This window comes from Notolepis coatsorum, assembly GCF_963971535.1.
Source record: "Notolepis coatsorum genome assembly, chromosome: 8".
Classification (NCBI taxonomy): domain Eukaryota; kingdom Metazoa; phylum Chordata; class Actinopteri; order Aulopiformes; family Paralepididae; genus Notolepis; species Notolepis coatsorum.
The window spans coordinates 132689255-132717169 of NC_140172.1; the positions used below are offsets into that span (position 1 = coordinate 132689255).

General features: G+C 41.9%; 1 protein-coding gene and 1 pseudogene across 2 annotated transcripts in view; both read right to left on the reverse strand.

Annotated features, from left to right (window-relative positions):
* The window catches only part of LOC311233335 (sodium/calcium exchanger 1-like), a 194989-nt pseudogene that overhangs the window by 116890 nt on the left and 50184 nt on the right, over positions 1-27915 (reverse strand). The window lies entirely within an intron of this gene.
* tm7sf2 (transmembrane 7 superfamily member 2) lies at positions 4428-26234 on the reverse strand. Its single transcript, XM_084319878.1, has 11 exons — positions 26169-26234; positions 23271-23335; positions 21655-21851; positions 18970-19024; positions 17430-17624; positions 16382-16485; positions 11066-11185; positions 9530-9698; positions 8716-8796; positions 8113-8235; positions 4428-5159 (listed from the first exon to the last, which is right to left on the reverse strand). Exons 2-11 carry the CDS (start codon positions 23323-23325, stop codon positions 4999-5001), a joined length of 1260 nt encoding a protein of 419 aa, XP_084176004.1. The 5' UTR covers positions 23326-23335; positions 26169-26234; the 3' UTR covers positions 4428-4998.

The window sequence follows — 27915 nt, forward strand, 5'->3', positions numbered from 1 at the left end:
CATGGACAGAGAGGGAAGTTATGATTCAAGTTAAGTAAAAATGTCCTACTGTCCGCACCGCTCTTAAAAACATGTGCATTTCAGTTTGTGGGGCAGCATCATGGAATGGACTACAAGTGGAAATGAAACAGAGCAACAACAACACAGTTCAGAAATAGATACAGAAAAGCAGACAAATACAGAACTGAGGAACGATAGATATTTGCTCTCAGGGAATGTTTTGATTTATTCAAAAAATAATGGTTGTCTTGTTGGGGCAGTAAGAGTTTTATTCTAAATGATATTGTCATAAAGGGGCAGTAAGAGGTTTTATTCTAAATGATATTGTCATAAAGGGGCAGTAAGAGGTTTTATTCTAAATGATATTGTCAGAAATGGGCAGTAGCAGAGTACTACAGGACTAGATAAGCAGTGCCTTCTGCCTCGTCTCCAACTCATCCCTTTCTCTACGGATGAAGACGGACTCATCTGTTTATGTTTACATTTTGTCTTCACTGTGATTTGTGTGTTTGTTGTGTTCAAGATAAATACAGATCAAATAAAATGAAGGTTAGAATACCGCAAAGAGCACCCATGCTGGTGTTTGTGAAGCCACTTTGGATAACAGCGTCCAACAGATGGCAAATGTTATGTTACTTGTAAATTAGTTAGTAAGAATCCTGCAGATCAAAGAGTAGCCTATAGGAAGAGAGGAGGATGAGTATCAGATCAATGAGTAGCCAATAGGAAGAGAGGAGGATGAGTCTCAGACCAATGAGTAGCCAATAGGAAGAGAGGAGGATGAGTCTCAAATCCCATCCATCCAGCATAAAGAGCAGCCACAGCAAACAGGAGAACAGAATTCAAACATGAGAAATATTACTCAATTGCGCCTTCTGCTGTGCAGCATTGTCATTACATGTGTCATGGGAGCTGGAGAAAAGAAAATAATCTCTCTTCCACTAGATGGCGGTCGCCTTCGCCATCGGTGTGTGAATGTGTGAGTGAATGGGTAAAAATGTGAGGAACAAATTGTAACGTTTTTCCACCTGGATGACGACCAACCACCTCAAACTGAACCTAAGCAAAACAGAATTGCTTCACCTGCCGACCAAATCCTCCCCGCTGACCCGACCTTTCCATCACAGTGGAAAATGTAGCCGTGGCCTCGTCCCCAACCGCCAAGAACCTTGGTGTAGTCCTTGATGATCGGCTGAACTTCTCTGCTCACATCGCCGCAACGACCAAGACCTGCAGATTCCTCCTCAGTAATGTCAGAAGGATCCGCCCCTTCCTGACAAAAGAAGCCACCCAACTCCTTGTCCAATCAAAAGTCACGTCTCACCTCGACTACTGCAACGCACTGCTCGCTGGTTTACCGGCTATACAAACCACTGCAACTCATCCAGAATGCAGCCGCCCGCCTGATTGCCAACCTACCAAAGTCAGCCCACATAACCCCACTTCTCAGGGACCTGCACTGGCTCCCCATTGCTGCACAAATCCGCTTCAAGGTCCTCGACCTGGCATACCGTGCGGCAAAGGGAACCGCTCCCGCCTACCTCTGATCAATGGTCTCTAACTACACACCCTCAAGACCCCTCCACTCTGTCTTCTGGCCGCCTCAGACCCACTCCTGTCCAAGCTCCGGGAGGGTCATCAAGGACAGTGGCGGCCGACCCATAGAGGGCGCTCGGGCGCCGCCCCCCCCCTGGTGAAGAGAGAAGGAGAAGAAGAAATTGTGTTTTTTTTATTTTCGATTTTGGACCCCTAAAAATAAACTAAACATGTTTAAAATGAATAATAATTACTAATTTTAAGTATGTTTGTGTTTAAAATGCACAATAACGTTAATATATCAAATATAAATCATTGTTTTGTGCATGATTCACATGACGTCACTCTCTCTCTCCTGATAGAGAGTACCTCCAAAGCTGGGCGCATAGACATAACGCGCACACTGTGCGCGTCACTGTATCGTCGCAGCCAATGTAAATAGATCAATCAAATAAATTTCGCCTATCAGGGTGTTCAAATCTCGGGGCGTGTTTTCTAGCGCTCGAAGCAAGCTCTGCGCCACTGTATTCGTCAGTCATCAGACAGAAAATAATGCTTGGAGGAGCCATGAGTATTTTAATTTCAGATTCAGAGTTAGCTTAGCTAGGCTCGTTTAGCTGGTTCGGTAATAAGAAGTGTATTCTCAGGAGTCGGAGAGATCATCACGAGATACTGTACATTCAGACAGTGTTGGATCAAACAAATGGATTTATATATGGACACTTTATCATGGAAAGTTCAAGCCCGGACCACAAAAGCTTCTCGTAGGGTTAACGCGACGGCTCGAGGCTCGTTCCAACCTGATGCAACAAAACAACAAGTGAGTCTAACAATATGTACTGTTCTGTAGTTACTGAAACTGATTGAATATGGCAAGATTCAAGAGGTTTATTTGTCACATACACAAGGCATACATTTCACTGAGGGTGGGCTGGCCGCGATATCTCTCTCTCTCTCCCTCTCTCTCACACACGCAGTACGCACGTTGATTCATGATTCATGATCATTACATTATGATCGACTGGAATAAAAAAGAAAATAGCTTTACAATTTACATACTGTAGCTGTCCCTTTGTTCATTAATGTTACCTAAATGTAGAACTCACCAAAAGTGACTATTGCACAATTTATTTGACAAAAAAAAATTAGGAAGGTGGGGGGGAAACCCTTCAGAATGCTGGTTATTCTGTCATTCCTACAGAATACACTGTACAGCTTTAATGCTGGTGATTCCTTACACTGTAAAGCTTTAATGCTGGTTATTCTGTCATTCTTTACACTGTACAGCTTTAATGCTGGTTATTCCTTACACTGTACAGCTTTAATGCTGGTTATTCTTTACACTGTAAAGCTTTAATGCTGGTTATTCTTTACACTGTAAAGCTTTAATGTTGGTTATTCTTTACACTGTAAAGCTTTAATGCTGGTTATTCTGTCATTTCTTACTGTAAAGCTTTAATGCTGGGTTTTAAGGGTATTAATGTGTAATTTTTATAAAATATAATGAATACCACAGACACCTCTAAGGAGTGGGTTTAGTTACAGACTGTGTACGGTTTGGGTCCAGACACCTCTAAGGAGTGGGTTTAGTTACAGACTGTGTAAGGTTTGGGTCCAGACACCTCTAAGGAGTGGGTTTAGTTACAGACTGTGTAAGGTTTGGGTCCAGACGCCTGCAGCGGTGTGAGTTCCTCCACTTCAAGCTGCCTGCAGCGCAGAAACACGTCGTCTGAACCACTCGGGAGCTGAAGTGGGCAGCTGGGAGCTTCATCATTGAACAACATGCAAATGAGAAACCAAGGCGCTCTAATGGAGATGAATTTAAACGATGACTCATGATCGCTTTTCTACTTTAGAAGCATGGAAGCTATAGAATGCAGTGCAGTCACTGGACCGCTTGACGACGCCGTTACGGTTGAGCAGCAACGTGGACCTTTAACTGGATTATAGTACAGTAATTAAATGACAGAACTATGGTAAACATTACATTACAAATGTGATTCCTGGTCGGATTACTCTGAGGCACGTTTGATTGGTGATATTAAGGACGAAAACATCATTATACACTACTTGAAATCATGTTACTGATTGTAGACAATGATAACGGTATTCAAATAGTCTGATTTACAATATCGCAATACTCACCTTCACAGCAAAGTCCACCCTCAGCAGAATCAACAACCCCACTCTCACCATCATCACTGCCTCCCCTTCCTCCCAGACACTGAGGCAGGATCCTCAATGCCACCCTCTCCCTCAAGCACCAAATAGTGCTGAAACAGAGGTATAGAGGCTGCTAGAATGAGAACATACTGAAACAGAGAGGTTATAGAGGCTGCTGTTGTGTGTTTTTATTTTCAGCTAAAAACTCAAAAGACCTGTCTAGAGCAGTGGTTCTCAACTGGTCTAGCCTCGGGACCCAACATTTTCCTTAGTCATTAAGTCGCGACCCAAATTTTTTAACCACTATGATAAAAAAATAAAGAAATTGCAGTAATACGCAATCTTTCATGCACTGTTAAATAAGATAATAAATTTTTCAGCCCGCTTCTCTAGCGTGCATAAGTACACATATACTATCGATAATCTAGCGTTTATTTGAAAACGATTCATAAATAGGCTGAAAAATTACAACGTTTTTTGTGTATTCCAGTAAATTCCTGCAGAATCACCTTTTTTCTGGACATTTCCAAAAACTAACGTTTTTCAAAATGGTATAAAACGGAAATGTACAGATTAAAAAACAATCCGTTTCGACAATGTTGACTGCAAGCAAGTCATTGATAAGCGACGGGCGTATTAGACACATAGCCATAATTTAAGATATAGTTTATGCGTTCGCAAATGTGCTCGCCCTCTCATTGAATAGAGCGTTGGCACTCAAGCGCTAAATCGTGCGCCCCCTGCTGGCACTCAAAGTGTTAAGAGAAGCAATATTTGTTTTATGAAAAAGTTACATAGTGCATGTGCTCTTTGGCTTTCATTCGCAGTCCTGGTTTAAGTTCAAGTCAACTCAATTCAATCCAATTCAGTTTAATTTCATAAACTTTATTTATACCCAAAAAGGTCATTACTGTGAAGGGATAAAAAAAAAAAAAATCACCAAGGCAACGCATTGAAACATGACACATCCCTGAGGTCTCAGTAAGATAGGGATCCTGTAGGTCTCAGTAGAGATAGGGATCCTGTAGGTCTCAGTAAGATAGGGATCCTGTAGGTCTCAGTACAGATAGGGGAGGATCCGGTAGGGCAAGCGGCTGCAGTAGGTGTCCCAGTACAGATAGGGTCTCAGTACAGATAGGGGAAGATCCGGTAGGTCTCAGTAAGATAGGGGAGGATCCGGTAGGTCTCAGTACAGATAGGGGAGGATCCGGTAGGGCACGCGGCTGCAGTAGGTGTCCCAGGCCAGGCCTCAGTAGAGATAGGGCAGGATGCGGTTGGGCACGCGGCTGCAGTAGGGTCTCAGTACAGATAGGGGAAGATGCGGTAGGGCACGCGGCTGCAGTAGGTGTCCCAGGCCAGGCCATACTTGGCCCTGCACTGCCGCTCGTCGCGTGCCTCCCGGTGGACCAGCAGGACGGTGAAGTACACCACGTAGAAGTAGGGGAGGAGGTGGGAGAACCCTGGAGGCACAGGAAACACAGGGTGCAGGGATTAGATCAGATCAGATTAGATCAGGAAACACAGGGTGCAGGGATTAGATCAGATCAGATTAGATCAGGAAACACAGGGTGCAGGGATTAGATCAGATCAGATTAGATCAGGAAACACAGGGTGCAGGGATTAGATCAAATCAGATTAGATCAGGAAACACAGGGTGCAGGGATTAGATCAGATCAGATTAGATCAGGAAACACAGGGTGCAGGGATTAGATAAGATTAGATCAGGAAACACAGGGTGCAGGGATTAGATAAAATTAGATCAGGAAACAGGGTGCAGGGATTAGATAAGATTAGATCAGGAAACACAGGGTGCAGGGATTAGATCAGATCAGGAAACACAGGGTGCAGGGATTAGATAAGATTAGATCAGGAAACACAGGGTGCAGGGATTAGATCAGATCAGGAAACACAGGGTGCAGGGATTAGATCAGATTAGATCAGGAAACACAGGGTGCAGGGATTAGATCAGATTAGATCAGGAAACACAGGGGGCAGAGATCAGATTAGATCAGGAAACACAGGGTGCAGGGATTAGATCAGATTAGTTTAGATTAGATCAAATTAGTTTAGATTAGATTAGTTTAGATTAGATCAGGAAGCACAGGGTGCAGGGATTAGATCAGATTAGTTTAGATTAGATCAGATAAATTTAGATTAGATCAGATTAGTTTAGATTAGATTGTCATCATGCAGCACAAGTACAGTACAATGAAAACAAGTTTGGCAGCCAACCAGAGTGCAAATGTAACAGTAAAGTGCAATAGTAATATACAATGTACAGGAGATTCAACTGGGTATCAAATATATAAATTAGTACTACTGAGTATCAGATGTATGTACAGAGTTGTAGTATTATTATGTACAGTGATACAGGTATAAAGACACATTTGATTGGATTTGAAATTAGGGATGTCCCGATCACGTTTTTTTGCTCCCGATCCGATCCCGATCATGTGATTTTGAGTATCTACCGATACCAATCTTTCCCGATCCGATCAAAAAATAATAATAATAATAATATTTTTTTATTCAACAAACATGACCATGTTCACGTCTTAAAACTCATACTGAGGCCTTAGTTTTGGTTTTAAATTGCATATCATCATTCATTTATTTATTGTCACACAGAGCAGAAGAATTTTGCCAAAACAAACCAATAGTATCCAGCTGCAGAACGGCAGACCAGCCACACTCTCAGACCCAAACGCATTTCCTTTGATTTAATTATACATCAAATGATTTATGTCAAGGATTGCAATGCCTCGCTTGAATGAAGTTAACTTTTCACCTGGATAACGTCAACATTCAGGGTGAATGTAATGTGAGAAATTGGGATAAAAAAATTAAAATAAAAAAGAATTTATTTGGGTCTGAGAGTTTGGTTGTTCCGCCGTTCTGCAGCTGGATACTATTGGTTTGTTTTGGCAAAATTCTTCTGCTCTGTGTGACAATAAATAAATGAATGATGATATGCAATTTAAAAACAAAACTAAGGCCTCAGTATGAGTTTAAGACGTGAACATGGTCATGTTTGTTGAATTAAAAAAAAAGTAAAAAAAAAAAGAAAAAAGCAGATCCCGATCTTCGGAAAATCACGTAATCGGCCCCGATCCCGATCACGTGATCGGATCGGGACATCCCTATTTGAAATGTTATTTATGGTAGTAAGTTATACTGGCCAGCAGCGTAACTAGTAAGAGTAGGTAAGGGATATGTACGGATATAGATATAATAACTAGTAAGAGTAGGTAAGGGATATGTACAGATATAGATATAGTAACTAGTTTTGATTGAAATTGATTGAAAAGTTTATTAACAGATTGCAGAATGGGTACAGTACAGTACAGCTCAATACATACAATTGTTAAGGGGATGCAGACCAGAGAAAGACTTTCATCTTGTTTACATCAGGGTCCCCCATTTTCAATTCATCATAACATATATGACACACACGACATACAGATAGACAGTACTGCTACATCTATACATTTATGACATACCAGATTTGCAAATACAGTACTGTTTGTGATACAAAAAGTGTCCAGAAAAGAGTGTATATACATTTGACGTAGAAACTGTACATTGGAGGAGGTTGGGTAGGTGGGGTGGGGTTGGGTGGGTGGGTGGGGGGGACTGTACATTGGAGGTGGGGGGGGGGGGGTTGTGGGGTAGAGGGTGGGTGGGGGACACTGTACACTGGTATACTGGCAAACCCATAGTTGGTCATTTACTGTACAACTGGGTTAGGCCATTTGTAGGGGCCAGTTTCGAATTGCAGTCTCCCGTAGGTGTTCTTTGAGAGTGATTTTGAAAGTGGGTAGTGATTCACATTCCTTTACAGCTTTGGGTAGGGCGTTCCACATTGATGTGGCATAATTGCGAAACGTGTTTAGTCCCTTGTTTGAGCCGAATCTGGGTTTAACATGATTTGTGGAGCTCCCTCTGGTGTTGTGATCGTGGTATTCACTGACCTTTGGGAAGTATTTTGACATGTACATGGGTACCTTGGTCGTGTAGTGTATCTTGTAGACCAGAGTAGGTAAGTCATATGTACAGATATATATATATATGAGAGAGTAACTAGTAAGAGTAGGTAAGGGATATGTACAGATATAGATATAGTAACTAGTAAGAGTAGGTAAGTCATATGTACAGATATATATATATATATATATATAGTAACTAGTAAGAGTAGGTAAGGGATATGTACAGAAATAGATATAGTAACTAGTAAGAGTAGGTAAGGGATAGATATAGATATAGTAACTAGTAAGAGTAGGTAAGGGATATGTACAGATATAGATATAGTAACTAGTAAGAGTAGGTAAGGGATATGTACAGATATAGATATAGTAACTAGTAAGAGTAGGTAAGGGTTGGGGTTAGGGTCAGGGTTCAGGGGTCAGGACTGACCGCAGGGCAGAGACCAGGCCAGGGCCATGAGCAGGTCACCCAGGTAGTTCGGATGTCGGACCAGACCCCACCAGCCGGACACGAGCAGACGCTTCCCCGTTGCCGTGGCGATCGTTTCCAGTTCTAACAGGCACGCAGGAGAGAAACGTTTATTAAAACAATACTGTATTTTATGCCAATTTCATGATTTATGTGTATCAGTGACAAACAAACTGTAAACTAAGAGGCCTATTAAGAGGTTAGATCCTAATATGAAACATTATGTGATTTAATGTTCTATGCCTTACCTTGACTTTGTCTATTTTTCTGCCTAATTTTATGCTAATTGTATGCTTATTTTATGCCTAATTCTATGTCTGCACTTTATGCATTGTTCTTGATCTGCCAATTGTATGCCTATGTCTATTTTACTGATGTGAAGCACTTTGAGATGCAATTCTTGTATGAAAGGTGCTATACAAATAAAGTTTATATATATTTTTTCTTCTTTCAGATTTGACTATTAAAACAACAAAAGAGAAGAGGAATAATAAAAGAGTAGAGGAATAATAAAAGAGTAGAGGAATAATAAAAGAGAAGAGGAATAATAAAAGGTGGACTGACTGGAAACGCTTGCGTGCGACGGATCCCGTCGGAACTGGTTCTTCTGTGAGTTGGATCTTCTGAAGATATAATAGCCGACACCTGAAGACAAAGAGGAGCATTTCATTCAACAATCTAATAGAGCATTTTAATATCTGAGCTGTCATTATTGTAATATCTGAGCTCAGAGCTGCAGTCGTTATTTTAATATCAGAGTTGCAGTCATTATTTTAATATACAAGAGCTGAGACGGTCATTATTTTAATATCTCAGAGCTGCAGTCGTTATTTTAATATCTGAGAGCTGCAGTCGTTATTTTAATATCTGAGAGCTGCAGTCGTTATTTTAATATCTGAGCTGCAGTCGTTATTTTAATATCTGAGAGCTGCAGTCGTTATTTTAATATCCGAGAGCTGCAGTCGTTATTTTTATATCTGAGCTGCAGTCGTTATTTTAATATCTGAGCTGCAGTCGTTATTTTAATATCTGAGAGCTGCAGTCATTATTTTAATATCTGAGAGCTGCAGTCATTATTTTAATATCAGCTGCAGTCGTTATTTTAATATCTGAGCTAAGAGCTGCAGTCATTATTTTTTTTACCACATTCTTCAGGCATAGGTTGTGAAACTCCTTGGGACAAAAAAGTTATATAAATGCAGTCCATTTACCAATCTGTAAAATACAATTAATTATGCCCTGGTGGAAAATGACTATAACCCGATTCCGAGCATATAAGAACAATAAGAACAAGAGGTCATGTTTTCATGTTTCACGTGTAGAGACACATTCTGATCACTTTGTGTACATTGGCAAATTTAAGTCATCTTAAAGTTACCATTGAGTGCGACGATAGCGGCGGCGCCGAGAGCACTTAAGGCCTGCGGGTGAACGACCAGGAAGGCGGCCTGCAGGCTGTAGGTGAAGGGAACCCAGGCCAGGTCCCCGAACACCAGCATGAACCCAAAGCCGTCGTGGACGATGTCCATGGTGGTGAGGACGGCTTCCTGTCCAAACAAAACCACGCCGTAAAATCACTCCGCATGTAGTATTATTTCTTCTGTTGCCACGTCAATGTGGGGCATATTTTTTCATACATTCTTGTAAGGTTTGATTGGAACTTTCTAAGTTGTAATATAGATTCCCCTAAGCAGCAGCGGGGCATCTTATCACCACAGTGCCATCTGCAGGTCAGCATTGGCATCACAGCAGAACGCCTGCAATGTGGCGTACGCGTGCGTACCCCAAGGCAGTTGCCTTGGTCCTTTGCCTTATTAAATTTTTGTTAATGATTTACCTTATGTATTGAATAATGCATGCATGGAAATTTATGCGGATGACACGACAATGTATGTCTCTGCAGACTGCAGACAAAGATAACTTGGTTAACACATCCCACGCCGGAAACAGCTTACGACGTGTTTCAAGTTCATGCGAATTCTGCCAATCCACGGCGTACGACGTTATTGAGATATTTCATTTTTTCGCCATGTTATTCATAATTCCCTCACAGAGCCTCGTCTGATGCAGTGGGAGCATGCACAACTCTGCAACGCTTCAATACTGCCGCCTGGTGGATGATCGGCGAGTTGCCAAACCGGAAATGGACGAGTCGATTTCGGTGCGTCTGGGAAATGCGTCCGGCACTCGCATATTGTTGCGGGACTGTATACACACGTCCGTGTGTAGCGATCGCTGCCATAACGCAATAATTGATACGATTTGGCCGTTTATTATGATTATACAAACAGGAAATGGATTTAGGAGATCGCCGTCAAATAAGTGGGATCTTTTTCCTCCAGTCTCATCGTCGAACGGTAAGAGGACACTGACGTCATTTTCAGCGCGTTAATTTATTATTATCCATGCAAACTGCTCTGATCAATATATCACCCATACTACATAAAGCATTTACCGACGATCACGGAATTATAAACGACCCCCCCCCGTTCATCCGCGCATGATCAGTCATAACGTTTAGGATCATGTACAGTTGAAATTTTTTATATAGCGTGTATCGCCAACAAACGGCATTTGATAATCTATATATGCGTTTATGCCTATATCTCACGTTCTAGGAATTACTGCAGAAAACGATAAAAACATATTTATATTCTAGACGGTATTTTCGTATGAATGAAAAAGTAAAAACGTTCCTACATCCTGAACGATAGATAATCGATGTTGAATGGGCCATAGTAATGTCAATTTAGCAATACAATTTAAAAAGTTATAGCCCTGCAAAGAAGGTGAACATCTCCATAGGCTCACAGTGCTGGCAGAGAGTGGTATAAGATGCTCAAATTGCGTGGCAGGGAATGTGTTAATACGTTGAGACTAATGGGGATCCTTAAAATAAACAAATAAACCTCACCTCGTTCCACAGAGCGTCAGCCACGTACAGCAGCTGGAAGCCGTTCACCAGCATCATGGCGAGGGACGGAGAGTCGCGTAGTTCCACCTCCTTCATCAGCATGCAGAGGTTTAGAACCACCTGACGGGGAGACAGTGAGTTAGAGAGTCGCGTAGTTCCACCTCCTTCATCGGCATGCAGAGGTTTAGAACCACCTGCCGGGGAGACAGTGAGTTAGAGAGTCGCGTAGTTCCACCTCCTTCATCGGCATGCAGAGGTTTAGAACCACCTGCCGGGGAGACAGTGAGTTAGAGAGTCGCGTAGTTCCACCTCCTCCATCAGCATGCAGAGGTTTAGAACCACCTGACAGGGAGACAGTGAGTTAGAGAGTCGCGTAGTTCCACCTCCTTCATCAGCATGCAGAGGTTTAGAACCACCTGACAGGGAGACAGTGAGTTAGAGAGTCGCGTAGTTCCACCTCCTTCATCGGCATGCAGAGGTTTAGAACCACCTGCCGGGGAGACAGTGAGTTAGAGAGTCGCGTAGTTCCACCTCCTCCATCAGCATGCAGAGGTTTAGAACCACCTGACAGGGAGACAGTGAGTTAGAGAGTCGCGTAGTTCCACCTCCTTCATCAGCATGCAGAGGTTTAGAACCACCTGACAGGGAGACAGTGAGTTAGAGAGTCGCGTAGTTCCACCTCCTTCATCGGCATGCAGAGGTTTAGAACCACCTGCCGGGGAGACAGTGAGTTAGAGAGTCGCGTAGTTCCACCTCCTTCATCGGCATGCCGAGGTTTAGAACCACCTGACGGGGAGACAGTGAGTTAGAGAGTGAATGAAAACCAGGTAGAGATTCTGGTAGAAAGTCAGGGAGAACATCATTTAGAAAGTCAGGGAGAACGTCATTTAGAAAGTCGGGGAGAACGTCAGTTTGGGTCTTGTGGGTCAAACCACTCACATTTTGACTTTGACAAGCGTTGTTTAAACAGCATTTAAAGTTCTACCACTTGTTTTAATAGGAGTTTCTCTCCAGACTCCCTGGCAAGAGCAAGATATGTGGCTAAGAGATTATTTAGAACCTGTTCTATATGTTCAAATGACTGGTTGGTTCTTATGGTTCCTCCAGTTTGCTCTGAACTAGGGAAACAGCTTTTTCCTTTGATGCTTCCAACACCTGGAATGTCCTCCAACTGACCCTGAAGGTTCTTCCTTCTTCCTTGCATTTAAAAGTATGATCTCTGACCACTGTGTGTCGACTTGTAACTGTCTTAGCTGATTGTTTATTGTTTATTCTTGTTTATTGTGGTTTATAAGTATGAATCTACTAATAATTGTGTCTTGTTTTGTGAGCTCGTCGTCACTGTAAGTGAGGGTAACCTCAGTATCTCACGAGTTGAAATAAAGGTCTGGATGTGAATGTTGTACATTTCCTGTCTTTAACTATGAAATTACAGAAACCTTTGCTTACAGGTGTAGCTTTTCTGGATTTCTATCCTCAGAATACTAGCTTAGAATCACACCACTCAACGCTAGCTCTCAATACCCAGTATCCATTGTGACATCATTATTGTTTATGTTTATGTCTATTTATTTGCACAATGAAACAAAATAAATATATATAGGCAACAAAATAAATAGGGCGGCTGGGTGGCACAGCGGACTAAGTGCTCGTCACCAACGCGAGAGACACTGGTATCGAATCCGGCTGTCAGCGTTGCCTCCGGCTTGGCCGGCCGTCATACTGGCTCAATTGGCAGAGTCAGCGGGAGGGAAGCCGGTGGGTGGTAATCTGGTCATTGTAAACAGCGACTCCTACAGGTCGGTCAGGGCGCCTGCACAGCGAGGAAGGGAGATGGTGAGGGTAGTGTCAGCCTCCCACACGTTACACCTCGCCAATGAGAGTCCACGCTGGCAGGTGAAAAGAAGTGGCTGGCTGACTCCCCATGTATCGGAGGGGATTAAAGCAAAGTCAGGCCAAGTGTCAAATTTGCTGACGACACAGTGGTGGTGGGCCTGATCTCTGCCAACGACGAGAGGGCCTACCTGGAAGAGGTCAAGGTCCTGGCGGGATGGTGCCAGGAAAACAGCCTCTCCCTGAACGTCAGCAAAACAAAGGAGATGATTGTGGACTTCAGGAGGTCGGGGGTCAAGGACTACAGCCCCCTCAGCATCGACGGGGCACCGGTTGAGAGAGTCAACAGCTTTAAGTACCTCGGAGCCTACATATCCGAGGACTTGACATGGACCACACACATTGACAGTGTTGTGAAGAAGGCACGACAACGCCTCTACTTCCTCAGGCGCCTAAGGAAGTTCCAAGTCAGTCAGAAGATCCTTAAGAACTTCTACTCATGTACAATAGAGAGCATCTTGACTGGCAACATCACCTCCTGGTTTGGGAATAGCACTGCACAAGACCGAAGCAGACTACAAAGAGTGACACGTTCAGCCGAACGCACAATTGGAGGGGGGCTCCCCACCCTCCAGAACATTTACAACAAGCGTTGCAAGGGCAAGGCTAAGAGAATCATTAAAGACTCCAGTCACCCGAACAACTGCCTCTTTGAACTGCTGCGGTCAGGCAAGCGATACCGGAGTCTCAAGGCGAGCACAGAAAGACTCAGAAGAAGCTTCTATCCCCAGGCCATCAGGCTGCTAAACGAACAATGAACACTACACAACAACAACCACCAAACGCACATAGCACACACATCCACACGCACACACTCACTTTAAACAAACACACTGTAGCACCCACTCCACACACTTTATAGCACACACCCACTTTAAACAAACACACTGTAGCACCCACTCCCCACACTTTATATTTATTGATGAAGGATTGCACTACAACTCGTACACCTTACTGTAAATTGTACCTAAATTGTACCTCATCCCATTTCTGCTTTGCACTATATAGTACTGTACATTAGTACACTGCATAGTATTGTATATTATATGGTAACTCAGAACATTGTACATATGTCTATACCGAACACTGTGACCTCATTTTCTTCTTCTAAATTACATGCTATACTATGTTGTTTGATACTATCTTGTCTAGCACAGTCTCTGGAGCGTAACAGTAAGAAGAATTTTGTATGAAAGTATTCTGTACTTCTGTATGACAACTATTAAAGAAACTTGAAAACTTGAACTTGAAGTGATATTCTTATTTTAACCTCCACTGTATTTAAAAAGAAAATATCGTTAGCGTTTTAAGGGAGCCTACTTGTAGAGCCTACTGTCCTGACTGTGACTATAGACCCTACTGTTGTGGTTGTTGTGCCAGGCAGGGAGGCTGTGTGCTGGAGAGCGTGAATGCAAGTCTTGTGGCTAGCTAGCACCCTTGATTGATGGCGAGCTAGCACCCTTTTCCCATTACTTTGAACCATGAACTAAAAGGCTTGTTATCATACAAACAAGGGACTAAACACGTTTAGCAATTATGCCACAACAATGTGGAACGCCCTACCCACAGCCGTAAATTTTTTTTAATCCTCAGTGTTTCCCACAGGATTTAGTGAGACTGTAGTGTGGTGGTGGGTGAACCTCGGGCCCTCTAGTTGTTTTAAAGTTAAATGCATCAATCTGGTGCACTTTGAGAGCAAAATTAAGAGGCTAGATCTATGATGAACGTTGTGCTCAAAACACAAAATCGACTAGACACTAGACTAGAGCATACATTTGAGCCATCAAAGAAATTAAGCAAAAGTGGTTACCTGTGTTGAACTAGTTTATTTTTTAGAAAATAAAAAAATAGACTGGATTACTATTACGACTACTACTGATACTTTATATATAAAAAACAAAGTAAATTATTTATTATATATACAAATTTTAATATAAATCAAAATATTATATAAATATAATCAAATTGACGGAAATCCGTCTCAAGACGGAATGTTTTAATGCCTGACATGCGATAGTATCTATCAACCCTCCCTAGACCGACCAGTGGGGGGCACATGCGAGCAACAACCAGGAAGGGGAGGGGGGAATTGGCATGACGACTAAATTGGGATGGGATAAAAACACAGAAAAACAGGAGAAAAAGTGGATAAAAAAAAGCAACAAAATAAACAAAATGTGCAGGTGAGATAAAAAGGTTAATTAAGGAATCTCACCTAATAAACAATACAAACAATAATGAAACAAGCTACTGAAAAAAATACAAAATAAGCACCAGTAAATAAACAAGGACATAATAGGTAAATATGGATACAAATGAAAAAAAATATTAATGTAAAGAAAAATAGAATAGTGTATCACTATTAAAAATCTTTGTTCAGTCATTAGAATAAAAAATGTCTCATTTCAAAACTTGTACACCTGAAGGTTAAATTTACATTTACATTTAGCTGATGCTTTTATCCAAAGCGACTTACAAGTTCTATTCAAATAATGAGATTTGAAACGTATCTGGTTCTTCATCTGAGGGACTCGACACTGGCTGCTTTCCTTTCCCAACCAGTACCTGCACCACACCATGTGATCCAACCTGCACCATGTGATCCAACCTGCACCATGTGATCCAACCTGCACCATGTGATCCAACCTGCACCCTCACCATGTGATCCAACCTGCACCATGTGATCCAACCTGCACAATGTGATCCAACCTGCACCATGTGATCCAACCTGCACCATGTGATCCAACCTGCACCATGTGATCCAACTGTGAGAGAAAGTCTGCGGGAGAAAATTGGCGTGTGTGTTGGCGTGTGTGTGTGTGTCTTTCCATTGGTTAACATTATTGGGCAAACAAGAAAACTAAAGAAAACTGTAAAATTGTAATGACCCTGCTGTGTTACAAACATATAATTCATTCATGGTTTTGTTTTAGGGACACCTGTAGTAAACGGGAGGGGAGGGGAGGAGGGGAGAAACAGCCCAGTGGAGAGTATCAGTGAGCGTTGTTCATTTGTTCTGTCCGCTTGTCATCGTGCATGTGTTTACAAGCTTCAACGTTTTATTCATCATCTAAATTTGGCAATACAAGCTTAACATTCAATGTTAAAGATCAATGTAAGCCAGTGTAAAGTAAAGTGAAGATATTGAGCATAGATTTGTAAAATGTGCAACCCTAGTTTCACCCTAGTGGTATGAGACGTATTCGTCGTATGGCTGGCTGGATGTACCGAACCGTGACGTCCGTACCGTGAAGTCGCGGGACGAATACACGTACCGTTACACCCCTACTGTTAATGTATTATTATTATTATTATTATTATTATTATTATTATTATTATTATTATTATTATTATTACTACTACTACATGCTACATTGCTGAATAGAACACTTATATTTCATGACTTCCTCCCGTTTGACTCACCCAGCCGATCAGACCTGGTCTCAGTTCACAGAAATATTTGAGGTCAAAGTTTCCAATCCGGGGATTAAGCTCCCGTCCCATGAAGAAGTCGTACAGGGGGTTCCCTGCGGAGACAGGGGTTAAAGGTCAACAGGGGATTCCCTGCATAGACAAGGGTTACAGGTCAAACACAGTCATAAAGGGGGTTCCCTGCAGAGACATGGACCTTGTAGAAGTGGAGCAATCTTCCATTTACTTAGGTGTGTATTTTTAGGCAGATTTTAAGAAAAAAGGGCTAGGGCTTAAGAGGTTAACTATGAATGAACACAACACTAACTCACCATCTCTAGATAATAAAGTACTCAACCTCTACTGTCTTTAACTATGAACGAACACAACACTCTAACTCACCATCTTTAGATAATAAAGTACTGTACTCAACCTCTACTGTCTTTAACTATGAACGAACACAACACTCTAACTTACCATCTTTAGATAATAAAGTACTCAACCTCTACTGTCTTTAACTATGAATGAACACAACACTAACTTACCATCTTTAGATAATAAAGTACTCAACCTCTACTGTCTTTAACTATGAATGAACACAACACTCTAACTCACCATCTTTAGATAATAAAGTACTCAACCTCTACTGTCTTTAACTATGAATGAACACAACACTAACTCACCATCTTTAGATAATAAAGTACTCAACCTCTACTGTCTTTAACTATGAACGAACACAACACTCTAACTCACCATCTTTAGATAATAAAGTACTCAACCTCTACTGTCTTTAACTATGAATGAACACAACACTAACTCACCATCTTTAGATAATAAAGTACTCAACCTCTACTGTCTTTAACTATGAATGAACACAACACTCTAACTCACCATCTTTAGATAATAAAGTACTCAACCTCTACTGTCTTTAACTATGAATGAACACAACACTCTAACTCACCATCTTTAGATAATAAAGTACTCAACCTCTACTGTCTTTAACTATGAATGAACACAACACTCTAACTCACCATCTCTAGATAATAAAGCACCACCTCACCTGTGTCGCCGCCCACAGCCAGGGCGTGCTGAGGGGCCCAGAAGGAGCGTATGTACAGGTAGAAGGAGAGGAGGTAAGCCCCGCCCACCGCACACACTGCCAGAGGCACCAGCAGGTCGAACAGGCGCCCCAGAGGAGCGCCCAGACACAGCAGCAGCAGCAGCAACGACACGCTGACACACAGGGCATGGAACCCTGCAGGAGAGAGAAACAACATCTACAGTAGTGTACCAGTCTGATCTGAAACCACAACACTGCTGTGTTATATATTCCACATGTGATATATCCCTCAGAGACACATGCATGCAACATCTCATCGGATGAAAGGCCTCTTTTTATTATCCATCTTCCCATTAATGGGGACATAATATGGAAAATGGGTTTTGTCTCGTCCTTGTATGGATGTTAGTCTTTGTATGGATGCGTCAGTCTGACATGTTATTTAGGGTTAGTCTTTGTATGGATGTGTCAGACTAACATGTTATTTATGGTTAGTCTTTGTATGGAGATGTCAGTCTAACATGTTATTTAGGGTCAGATTAACAATCCTAAACAAGCTCATCCGACTAATAATTTGCTATTATTTCATAATATGATGGATTGACTTGATCAATTAGCTGTACTAATATATAGCAGCAGATATATTGATATCGGAATATTTCACGCCCTGATATCAGTATCGGCCCCAAACATCCAGTATTGGTCTAATATTCACTGCTATGTTTGGTAATAACCTCTTCAAGGTCCATCCCCACCAACCTCATACTGACCATTCATAAGATACTAAATTATATATAAACCTCATACTGACCATTCATAGGATACTAAATTATATATAAACCTCATACTGACCATTCATAGGATACTCAATTATATATAAACCTCATACTGACCATTCATATGATACTAAATTATATATAAACCTCATACTGACCATTCATAGGATACTAAATTATATATAAACCTCATACTGACCATTCATAGGATACTCAATTATATATAAACCTCATACTGACCATTCATAGGATACTAAATTATATATAAACCTCATACTGACCATTCATAGGATACTAAATTATATATAAACCTCATACTGACCATTCATAAGATACTAAATTATATATAAACCTCATACTGACCATTCATAGGATACTAAATTATATATAAACCTCATACTGACCATTCATAGGATACTAAATTATATATAAACCTCATACTGACCATTCATAGGATACTCAATTATATATAAACCTCATACTGACCATTCATAGGATACTCAATTATATAAAAACCTCATATGCACCATTAATAGGATACTAAATTATATATAAACCTCATATGTACCATTAATGGGATACTAAATTATATATAAACCTCATATGTACCATTAATGGGATACTAAATTATATATAAACCTCATATGTACCATTAATGGGATACTAAATTATATATAAACCTCATATGTACCATTAATGGGATACTAAATTATATAAAAACCTCATATGCACCATTCATAGGATACTTAAGCCTTGATATTTACCATTAATAGGATACTTAAGTCTTGATCCGTCTCTCAGCACCAGCCCCTCAGACACCTGCAGAAATAAACATTAATCTGCATATTAATGTAGCTGATATTATAATGACTTTCATAACAACAACCTGAAGACCAGAAGGTCATAGGTCACTTTAACAACAACAACCTGAAGACCAGAAGGTCATAGGTCACTTTAACAACAACCTGCAGACCAGAAGGTCATAGGTCACTTCTAAAGACAACCTGAAGACCAGAAGGTCATAGGTCACTTATAACAACCTGAAGACCAGAAGGTCATAGGTCACTTATAACAACAAGCTGAAGACCAGAAGGTCATAGGTCACTTCTAACAACAACAACCTGAAGACCAGAAGGTCATAGGTCACCTCTAACAACAACCTGAAGACCAGAAGGTCATAGGTCACTGCAACAACAACCTGAAGACCAGAAGGTCATAGGTCACTGCAACAACAACCTGAAGACCAGAAGGTCATAGGTCACTTCTAAAGACAACCTGAAGACCAGAAGGTCATAGGTCACTTCTAACAACAACCTGAAGACCAGAAGGTCATAGGTCACTTTAACAACAACCTGAAGACCAGAAGGTCATAGGTCACTTCTAACAACAACCTGAAGACCAGAAGGTCATAGGTCACTTTAACAACAACCTGAAGACCAGAAGGTCATAGGTCACTTTAACAACAACCTGAAGACCAGAAGGTCATAGGTCACTTTAACAACAACAACCTGAAGACCAGAAGGTCATAGGTCACTTTAACAACAACAACCTGAAGACCAGAAGGTCATAGGTCACTTCTAACAACAACCTGAAGACCAGAAGGTCATAGGTCACTTTAACAACAACCTGAAGACCAGAAGGTCATAGGTCACTGCAACAACAACCTGAAGACCAGAAGGTCATAGGTCACTGCAACAAAGGTTTTCCAGACTCCCAGAGGCACCAGAAGATTTAAGATGAATAATTTTTTTTTTATCTACTTTTTCTCCCCATTTTCTATTTTTCTCCCATCCCAATTTCGTATTATCCAATTCTACCCTCCCCTGTCTCGAACGTTGTTAGGCCATGCCTCCCACTGGTCGGCTGCAATGTGGACCAAGCCTTGCATCACGTGTCCCCTCCGGTACACAAGGAGGCAGCTGTCGCATCTTTTCACCTGTACAGCGCGATCTCTCAGTGGCGAGGAGTAATGCGTGGGAGGCTCACACTGCCCCCGTTGCTTCCTGATTCTGCTGTACAGGCGCACCAACCGATCTGTAGGAGTCGCTGTCCACAACGTCCGATCCCCACCCACCGGCTTTCCCACCCTCTAACACTGCCAATTGTATTAGTATGAACGACCAGCCAAGCCGGAAGCAACGCCGAGAGCTGGGCTCGAACCCAGCATATCCTGCGTTAGTGGCGAGCGCCTTGCCCACTGCACCACTTAGCCGCCCAAGATGAATCATTTAAAAACCAAGCTGATGTTTCTTGTCTCCTGCTCATGTCTCCAAAGCTGCCTAACCCTAACAGCAACATCAGAAACAGACAAGCTGAACAGAGACAAGCTGAACACAGACAAGCTGAAGAGAGACAAGCTGAACAGAGACAAGCTGAACAGAGACAAGCTGAACAGACAAGCTGAACAGACAAGCTGAACAGAGACAAGCTGAACAGAGACAAGCTGAACAGACAAGCTGAAGAGACAAGCTGAACAGAGACAAGCTGAACAGAGACAAGCTGAACAGACAAGCTGAACAGAGACAAGCTGAACAGAGACAAGCTGAACAGAGACAAGCTGAAGAGACAAGCTGAACAGAGACGAGCTGAAGAGAGACAAGCTGAACAGAGACAAGCTGAAGAGAGACAAGCTGAACAGACAAGCTGAAGAGAGACAAGCTGAACAGAGACAAGCTGAACAGACAAGCTGAACACAGACAAGCTGAAGAGACAAGCTGAACAGACAAGCTGAACAGAGACAAGCTGAACAGACAAGCTGAACAGAGACAAGCTGAACAGAGACAAGCTGAACAGAGACAAGCTGAACAGTGACAAGTTGAACAGAGACAAGCTGAACAGAGACAAGCAGAACAGAGACAAGCTGAACAGAGACAAGCTGAACAGAGACAAGCTGAACAGAGACAAGCTGAACAGAGACAAGCTGAACAGAGACAAGCTGAACAGAGACGAGCTGAACAGACAAGCTGAACAGAGACAAGCTGAACAGACAAGCTGAACAGAGACAAGCTGAACAGAGACAAGTTGAACAGAGACAAGCTGAACAGAGACAAGCTGAACAGAGACAAGCTGAACAGAGACAAGCTGAACAGAGACAAGCTGAACATCTGAGACATTTCTGCCAACAAGTTTCAAGTTTCTTTATTAGTTGTCATAGTAAAAATACAGAATACTTTTCCATGAAATGCTTTTTTCTGTATGAGCTTCTGGGGAGTGTGCTAGATAAAAATAGATTAAAAGTATAAAATAGAAAGTCAAAAGTACGTAAACAAAAAGTGTTCAGTCAATACAATATACAATACGGAGTAAAAAAAAGAGTAACAGTGAGTTACAGTACAATACAGTACACAGTACAACACAACGTTGTTCTAATGAAAGACTTGTGTGAAACCACGCTCAACAACATCAACAACAACATCAATAACACCAACACCAACAACAACTCCTCCTACCTTCCCCAGCGGTAGTAGATACAGGAAGGCATGGAGGGCCGTCCAGCCCAGCAGGATGACAGCAGCCAGAGGGTTCCAGAGGTGGTCTGCGGTGGGGAGGGGGGGAGGCCAGCGCAGGACACTGGCCTCTGGGGAGCGACACACGCTGAGCAGGTACAGCACTGTCAGGGGGAGGAAGACCGGGATGCAGGTAGCACCTGGAGAGGGGAGGAAGAGAGGAGAGACGGAGAGGAGAGAGGAAGAGAGGGGAGGAAGAGAGGAAGAGAGGGAGAGAAGAGAGGAAGAGAAGAGAGGGGAGGAGAAGAGGAAGAGAAGAGAAGAGAGGGGAAGAAGAGAAGAGAGGAAGAGAAGAGACGGGAAGAAGAGAAGAGAGGAAGATAAGAGAGGGGAGGAAAAAAGGAAGAGGAGAGAGGAAGAGGAGAGAGGAAGAGAATACAGGGGAGGAAGAGAAGAGAGGAAAAGAGGAAGAGGAGAGGAAGAGAAGAGAGGAAGAGAAGAGAGGAAGAGAAGAGAGGGGAGGAAGAGAATGAAAGGAAGAGAGGAAGAGGAAGAGGAGAGAGGAAGAGAATAGAGGGAAGGAAGAGAAGAGAGGAAGAGGAGAGAGGAAGAGAATAGAGGGGAGGAAGAGAAGAGAAGAGAGGGGAAGAAGAGAAGAGAAGGAAAGAGAAGAGAGGAAGCGAAGAAGAGAGAGGAAGAGAATAGAGGGGAGGAAGAGAAGAGAGGAAGATAATAGAGGGGAGGAAGAGAAGAGAGGAAAAGAGGAAGAGAAGAGAGGAAGAAAATAGAGGGGAAGAGAAGAGAGGAAGAGAAGAGAGGAAGAGAGGAACACAAACTGATTAGACTAATCCATGAAGAAAAGTGTCTATGTAAATATGATGTAACAGAGTAGCCCAGCCTGAAGCCTAGTAAGACTGATATCTCTCTTAGCCTGAAGCCTAGTAAGACTAATATCTCTCTTAGCCTGAAGCCTAGTAAGACTAATATCTCTCTTGGCCTGAAGCCTAGTAAGACTAATATCTCTCTTGGCCTGAAGCCTAGTAAGCCCATGTGAGGGACCAGGGTCTGAATCCAGACGGGTCACACAGACAACAGACTACTATGGCTGCATTCATACGGCCTGGACTAAGATCCATCAGGTGACTTGACACGAACTCCTCTAGGATAAAACAAAATGGCAGCATCATGGTACCCAGTAGTAGGACAAGCAGGCCTAAACTATCATAACCAATAGGGGTGGGAATCACCTCATCTCACTTAGATCATTTTTATTGCAGCAAATGGGATTTTCTCAAGCAGACCGATGTAAACACTGTAATCTGTGTTGCATGTACCTGACAAACTGAACTGTTTGTATTACAGTCATATTCCAACTTAACTGAATGCACACACGTGTGTGTGTGTGTGTGTGTGTGTGGACTACTGTACTATTACAGGTATTGAAATAAACAATGCAACTTCCTTATACAAAAAAATTAAAATTAAAATATTTTCTTTTTATTATAAAAGATCGATACTTGGCGTCCTTGTATCGATACAGTATCGCCACGTAAAGTATTGCAATACTATACTGTATCGATATTTTCCCCCACCACTAATAACCAAGACAAGCTACTCACCCAGAGTCCCTCCAAACTCCTTCTCTGTGGAAGATCTCCGCTTGCTGGGCCTCATTATCGCTCACCTGCACAAAAACATATCACATTTGTATTTAGTCATTTAAGCTAAACACTTTTATCCAAAAAAGAGACTTACAAATTGTGTACGTCGACAAGTCAGCAGAAAGGGTACAACTCTGGCAGCCAAGGGTCAGTGACTTCAGATAGAGGTTGAAGGCTGCTGATTTTGGACAAGTTCTACTAAAATGAAATGGCCATTTTACATGTAAGTAGCCTAAAGATGGATGGACACATCTGGAGGAATCGAACCTCCGACCTTCCAGTTACCGGACCGTGTGTATCTGACCAGCAGCTCGAACCTGTGACCTTCCAGTTACCGGACGGTATATCGGACCAGGAGCTCGAACCCGTGACCTTCCGGTTACCGGACGGTGTATCGGACCAGGAGCTCGAACCTGTGACCTTCCAGTTACCGGACGGTGTATCGGACCAGCAGCTCGAACCTGTGACCTTCCAGGCAGTTACCGGACGGTGTATCGGACCAGCAGCTCGAACCTGTGACCTTCCAGTTACCAGTCGATGACACCAAGTTCATCCTACAACAACTGCACCAGACTGGAGCTACCAACAGCTGACTACACAGAACAGAAGCCGCACTGCTTTAGAACAGTAGAATATCTCTGTAATAACTTCAATATCTTAACTAGGTAGCTACCTCATACTATAGTCTGCATATATATACACATTTATACTTACCGCATATATATACTCTCCATATCTGTCTGAATATACCTACTTATATATATATATATATATTTTTTTTTTTTACTTTCTTTTATTTTGTGTCATAATGAACATCACATTGCATTAATCATACAGTATAATATACTTGATTCACATAGTCAATGACATTTGTTACTCAGGCTCTTCCATCTTCTTCAATTTGTTTTCAAAGTATTCAGCATAATCAAAATAAGCTGTATAATCCGAGTACGCCTCATGAACAACCCAGGGGGGGGGGGGATTTAAAAAAATAATAATTAAGGACATACAGTAGGATAAGAAACGAAAAGATAAATAGAAAAAAAAAATTAGCAAAAGGAAAAAAAATTATTTAACAAAAAAAAGAAAAAACAAAGAGAGGGAGTCAGGAGGGTCAGGCTCATGCTAGTGTATCTCCAGGTACAAGGTTACAAGTGACCATCTCTGCATAAACATGTCTTTTTTCAGTTGCAATTGTGCTGTCATTTCTTCCATTACATACATCTGTCTCAGTCTCTTGGTCCATTGTTTGATTGTCGGTGGTTGATTTTGTAACCATGCCATAGTTATCATTTTCCTTGCTATTAATAGTATCACTCTCAAGATGTATAACGTATCTCCATAGTATGTGCCTTTCGGTATACATCCCAAGATATAGTACGATGGATTCAGAGGTAAGTCAAGATCTAGAATGGTTTTAATCTCATTTTTGATATTCACCCAAAATGTCTGCACCCTTGGACAGTCCCAGAAAATATGTGTATGATCTCCGATCATTCCACATCCTCTCCAACATAGTGGTGAGGACCCACCAGCAAATCCGGAGAGAACTTGAGGAGTCCTAAAGTACCTGACCTTGACCTTCCAGTCAAACTCCTTCCACATTGGGCTATTTGTGATTTTATGATTGCTTGAATGGCTGTCCTCCCATTCTTCATTTTCTATGATCACATTAGCTTCCAACTCCCATTTTTCTTTAATATAGGTGGTGTCTCCTGGATCGTCTAGTTGTAACATGTTGTAAATATTGGATATCTGCTTTCTTTCCATCAAGTTTTTTTCTATTGTGTTAATAAAGTACCGCTCCACATTTGTTGGCGGTCTCTTAATTGCTTTCCACTCACTGTGAGTCATTACATAGTGTCTTATTTGAAAGTATCTAAACATGTCTTTCGAAGGTAGATCAAAACATTGCTGTAGCTGTGCAAACGATTTAAAACAGTCTCCTTCCATTAATTGATTGATAGTAACCAGGCCCAAATCCGCCCACTTTTTAAAACCCCCATCCTCCATAGCTGGCCGGAACTCTGTATTGTCTACTTATATTCTTAACGTATATATATATATATATATATATCGACATCAGTCTGTACATACCTGCATATAATCCTTTTTACATATCTGTACTATTATTATCTATATTATCCCTTACCTACTCTTACTAGTTACGCTGCTGGCCAGTATGACTTACTACCATAGTGTCTTTATACCTGTATCACTTCACTGTACATATTAATACTACAACTCTGTACATACATCTGATTAGCACTATTACTCAGTAGTACTAATTTATATATTTTACACCCAGTTTAATCACCTGTACATTGTATATTACTATTGCACTTTACTGTTACATTTGCTCTCTGGTTTGATTGATTGATTGAAAACTTTATTAACAGATTGCAGAATGGGTACAGTTACAGTACAGTACAGCTCAATACACATAAGGGGATGCAGACCAGAGAAAGACTTTCGTCTTGTTTACATCAGGGTCCCCCATTTTCAATTCATCATAACATGACATACATGACTGGATTGGATGCCAAACTTGTTTTTGTTGTACTGTACTTGTGCTGCACGACGACAATAACTTTGAATCTAATCTAATCTAATCTCATATATGTACATTGTGTTTGTGTTGTTATAACGTGATGATGCTGTTATAAATACAGCATCGTCTGCAGCAGAGGAACATAAACGATAAACCAGTGGTCAACATGATTCCTAGACGACGAATCTCTGGGACAGGCTTCAATAATCGTGTCAGTGTTTGTAAAGAGACGAAGTATTTAGTTAAATGATAACACTTATATAAACACGTACTGTATGTTAAGGATGCACGGATAAGTCTCTTACCGGCTGACGCATGGAGGACTGCACGGTCCCCAGCAGCAGGTAAAAACAGACAAACAGACAAACAGACGTTTCTCAACTGTCCGCCAGCCAATCAGAGAGCTGCTGTGGTCATCAGAAGAGCGTGGAGAGGAGAGGCTTCGGCCAATCGGAGAGCAGATAAGGCGACGACGACACGCCGTCACCTCGGAGGGGCGGGGCTTCCGGCGGGAAGAGCTACACTATTATGATAGCATCTACAATAATGCTGTGTATTATATACCGTATATATATATTCGTATTCTTATCGTAATCGTATATATATCTATCCTCTTCTGTCAGTACATATCTTATCATATAAGTTCATATGTTAAGTTTTTACTCTATTTAGAGTTAAGGAAGCATACTAGGACCACTACTGTTCCTAATTTATGCAAATGACATGTCGTCAGCTTGTGACTGCAACTTGTTCCTGTTTGCGGACGACTCAGCCCTGCTGGTCTCTGACAAGAACAAGTTACAGGTTGAAAAAACCCTCAGCTCGGAACTAGGCAAAATCTGCATATGGCTCGCCGACAACAAACTATGGTTACACATGGGCAAAACAGAGTCCATTCTCTTCGGTTCAAATAACAAACTCAGCAAAACAGACGGCTTCTCAGTTACAGTGGGTGACAATATTGTCACAAGGAAAGATGAAATTACCTACCTGGGTTCCATCCTAGAGGCTAATCTTTCCTGTGAAAAAATGGCATCCAATGTAATAAAAAAAGTCAATCAACGAACTCGATTCTTGTACCGGATCTCCTCCCTGGTAAACAAGAATACCCTGAAGACTCTGGCAGGAGCACTCATTCAAGGGTACTACGACTATGCTTGCACCTCATGGTACCAAAGCACCTCAAAGGCACTAAGAACCAAATTACAAACATCTCAAAACAAACTAGTCAGACTACTGCTTGACCTGACTCCTAGAACCCACCTCACCCATGCACACTTTGCCAACCTAGGATGGCTTAGAGTAGACGACAGAGTACAGCAACTTGCAATGGGCCTGGTCTACAAGATACACTACACGACCAAGGTACCCATGTACATGTCAAAATACTTCCCAAAGGTCAGTGAATACCACGATCACAACACCAGAGGGAGCTCCACAAATCATGTAAAACCCAGATTCGGCTCAAACAAGGGACTAAACACGTTTCGCAATTATGCCACAACAATGTGGAACGCCCTACCCAAAGCTGTAAAGGAATGTAAATCACTACCCACCTTCAAAAACACTCAAAGAACACCTACGGGAGACTGCAATTCAAAACTGGCCCCTACAAATGTCCTAACCCAGTTGTACAATAAAGACCAAGCATGGCTTTGTCAGTATTCCAATGTACAGCCCCACCCAACCCCACCACACCTACCCAACCTCCTCCAATGTACAGTTTCCATGTCAAATGTATGTCAGTATTCCAATGTACAGTGTCCCCCCCCCTACCCAACCCCCCCCCCCCCCCCCCCCCCCCCACCTCCAATGTACAGCCCCACCCCACCTACCCAACCTCCCCAATGCACAGTTTCTATGTCAAATGTATATACTCTTCTTCTGGATTTTTTTAGTTTCACAAACAGTACTGTATTTGAAAATCTGGTATGTCATAAATGTATAGATGTAGCAGTACTGTCTATCTGTATGTCATGTGTGTCATATGATGAATTGAAAATGGGGGACCCTGATGGAAACAAGACGAAAGTCTTTCTCAGGTCTGCATCC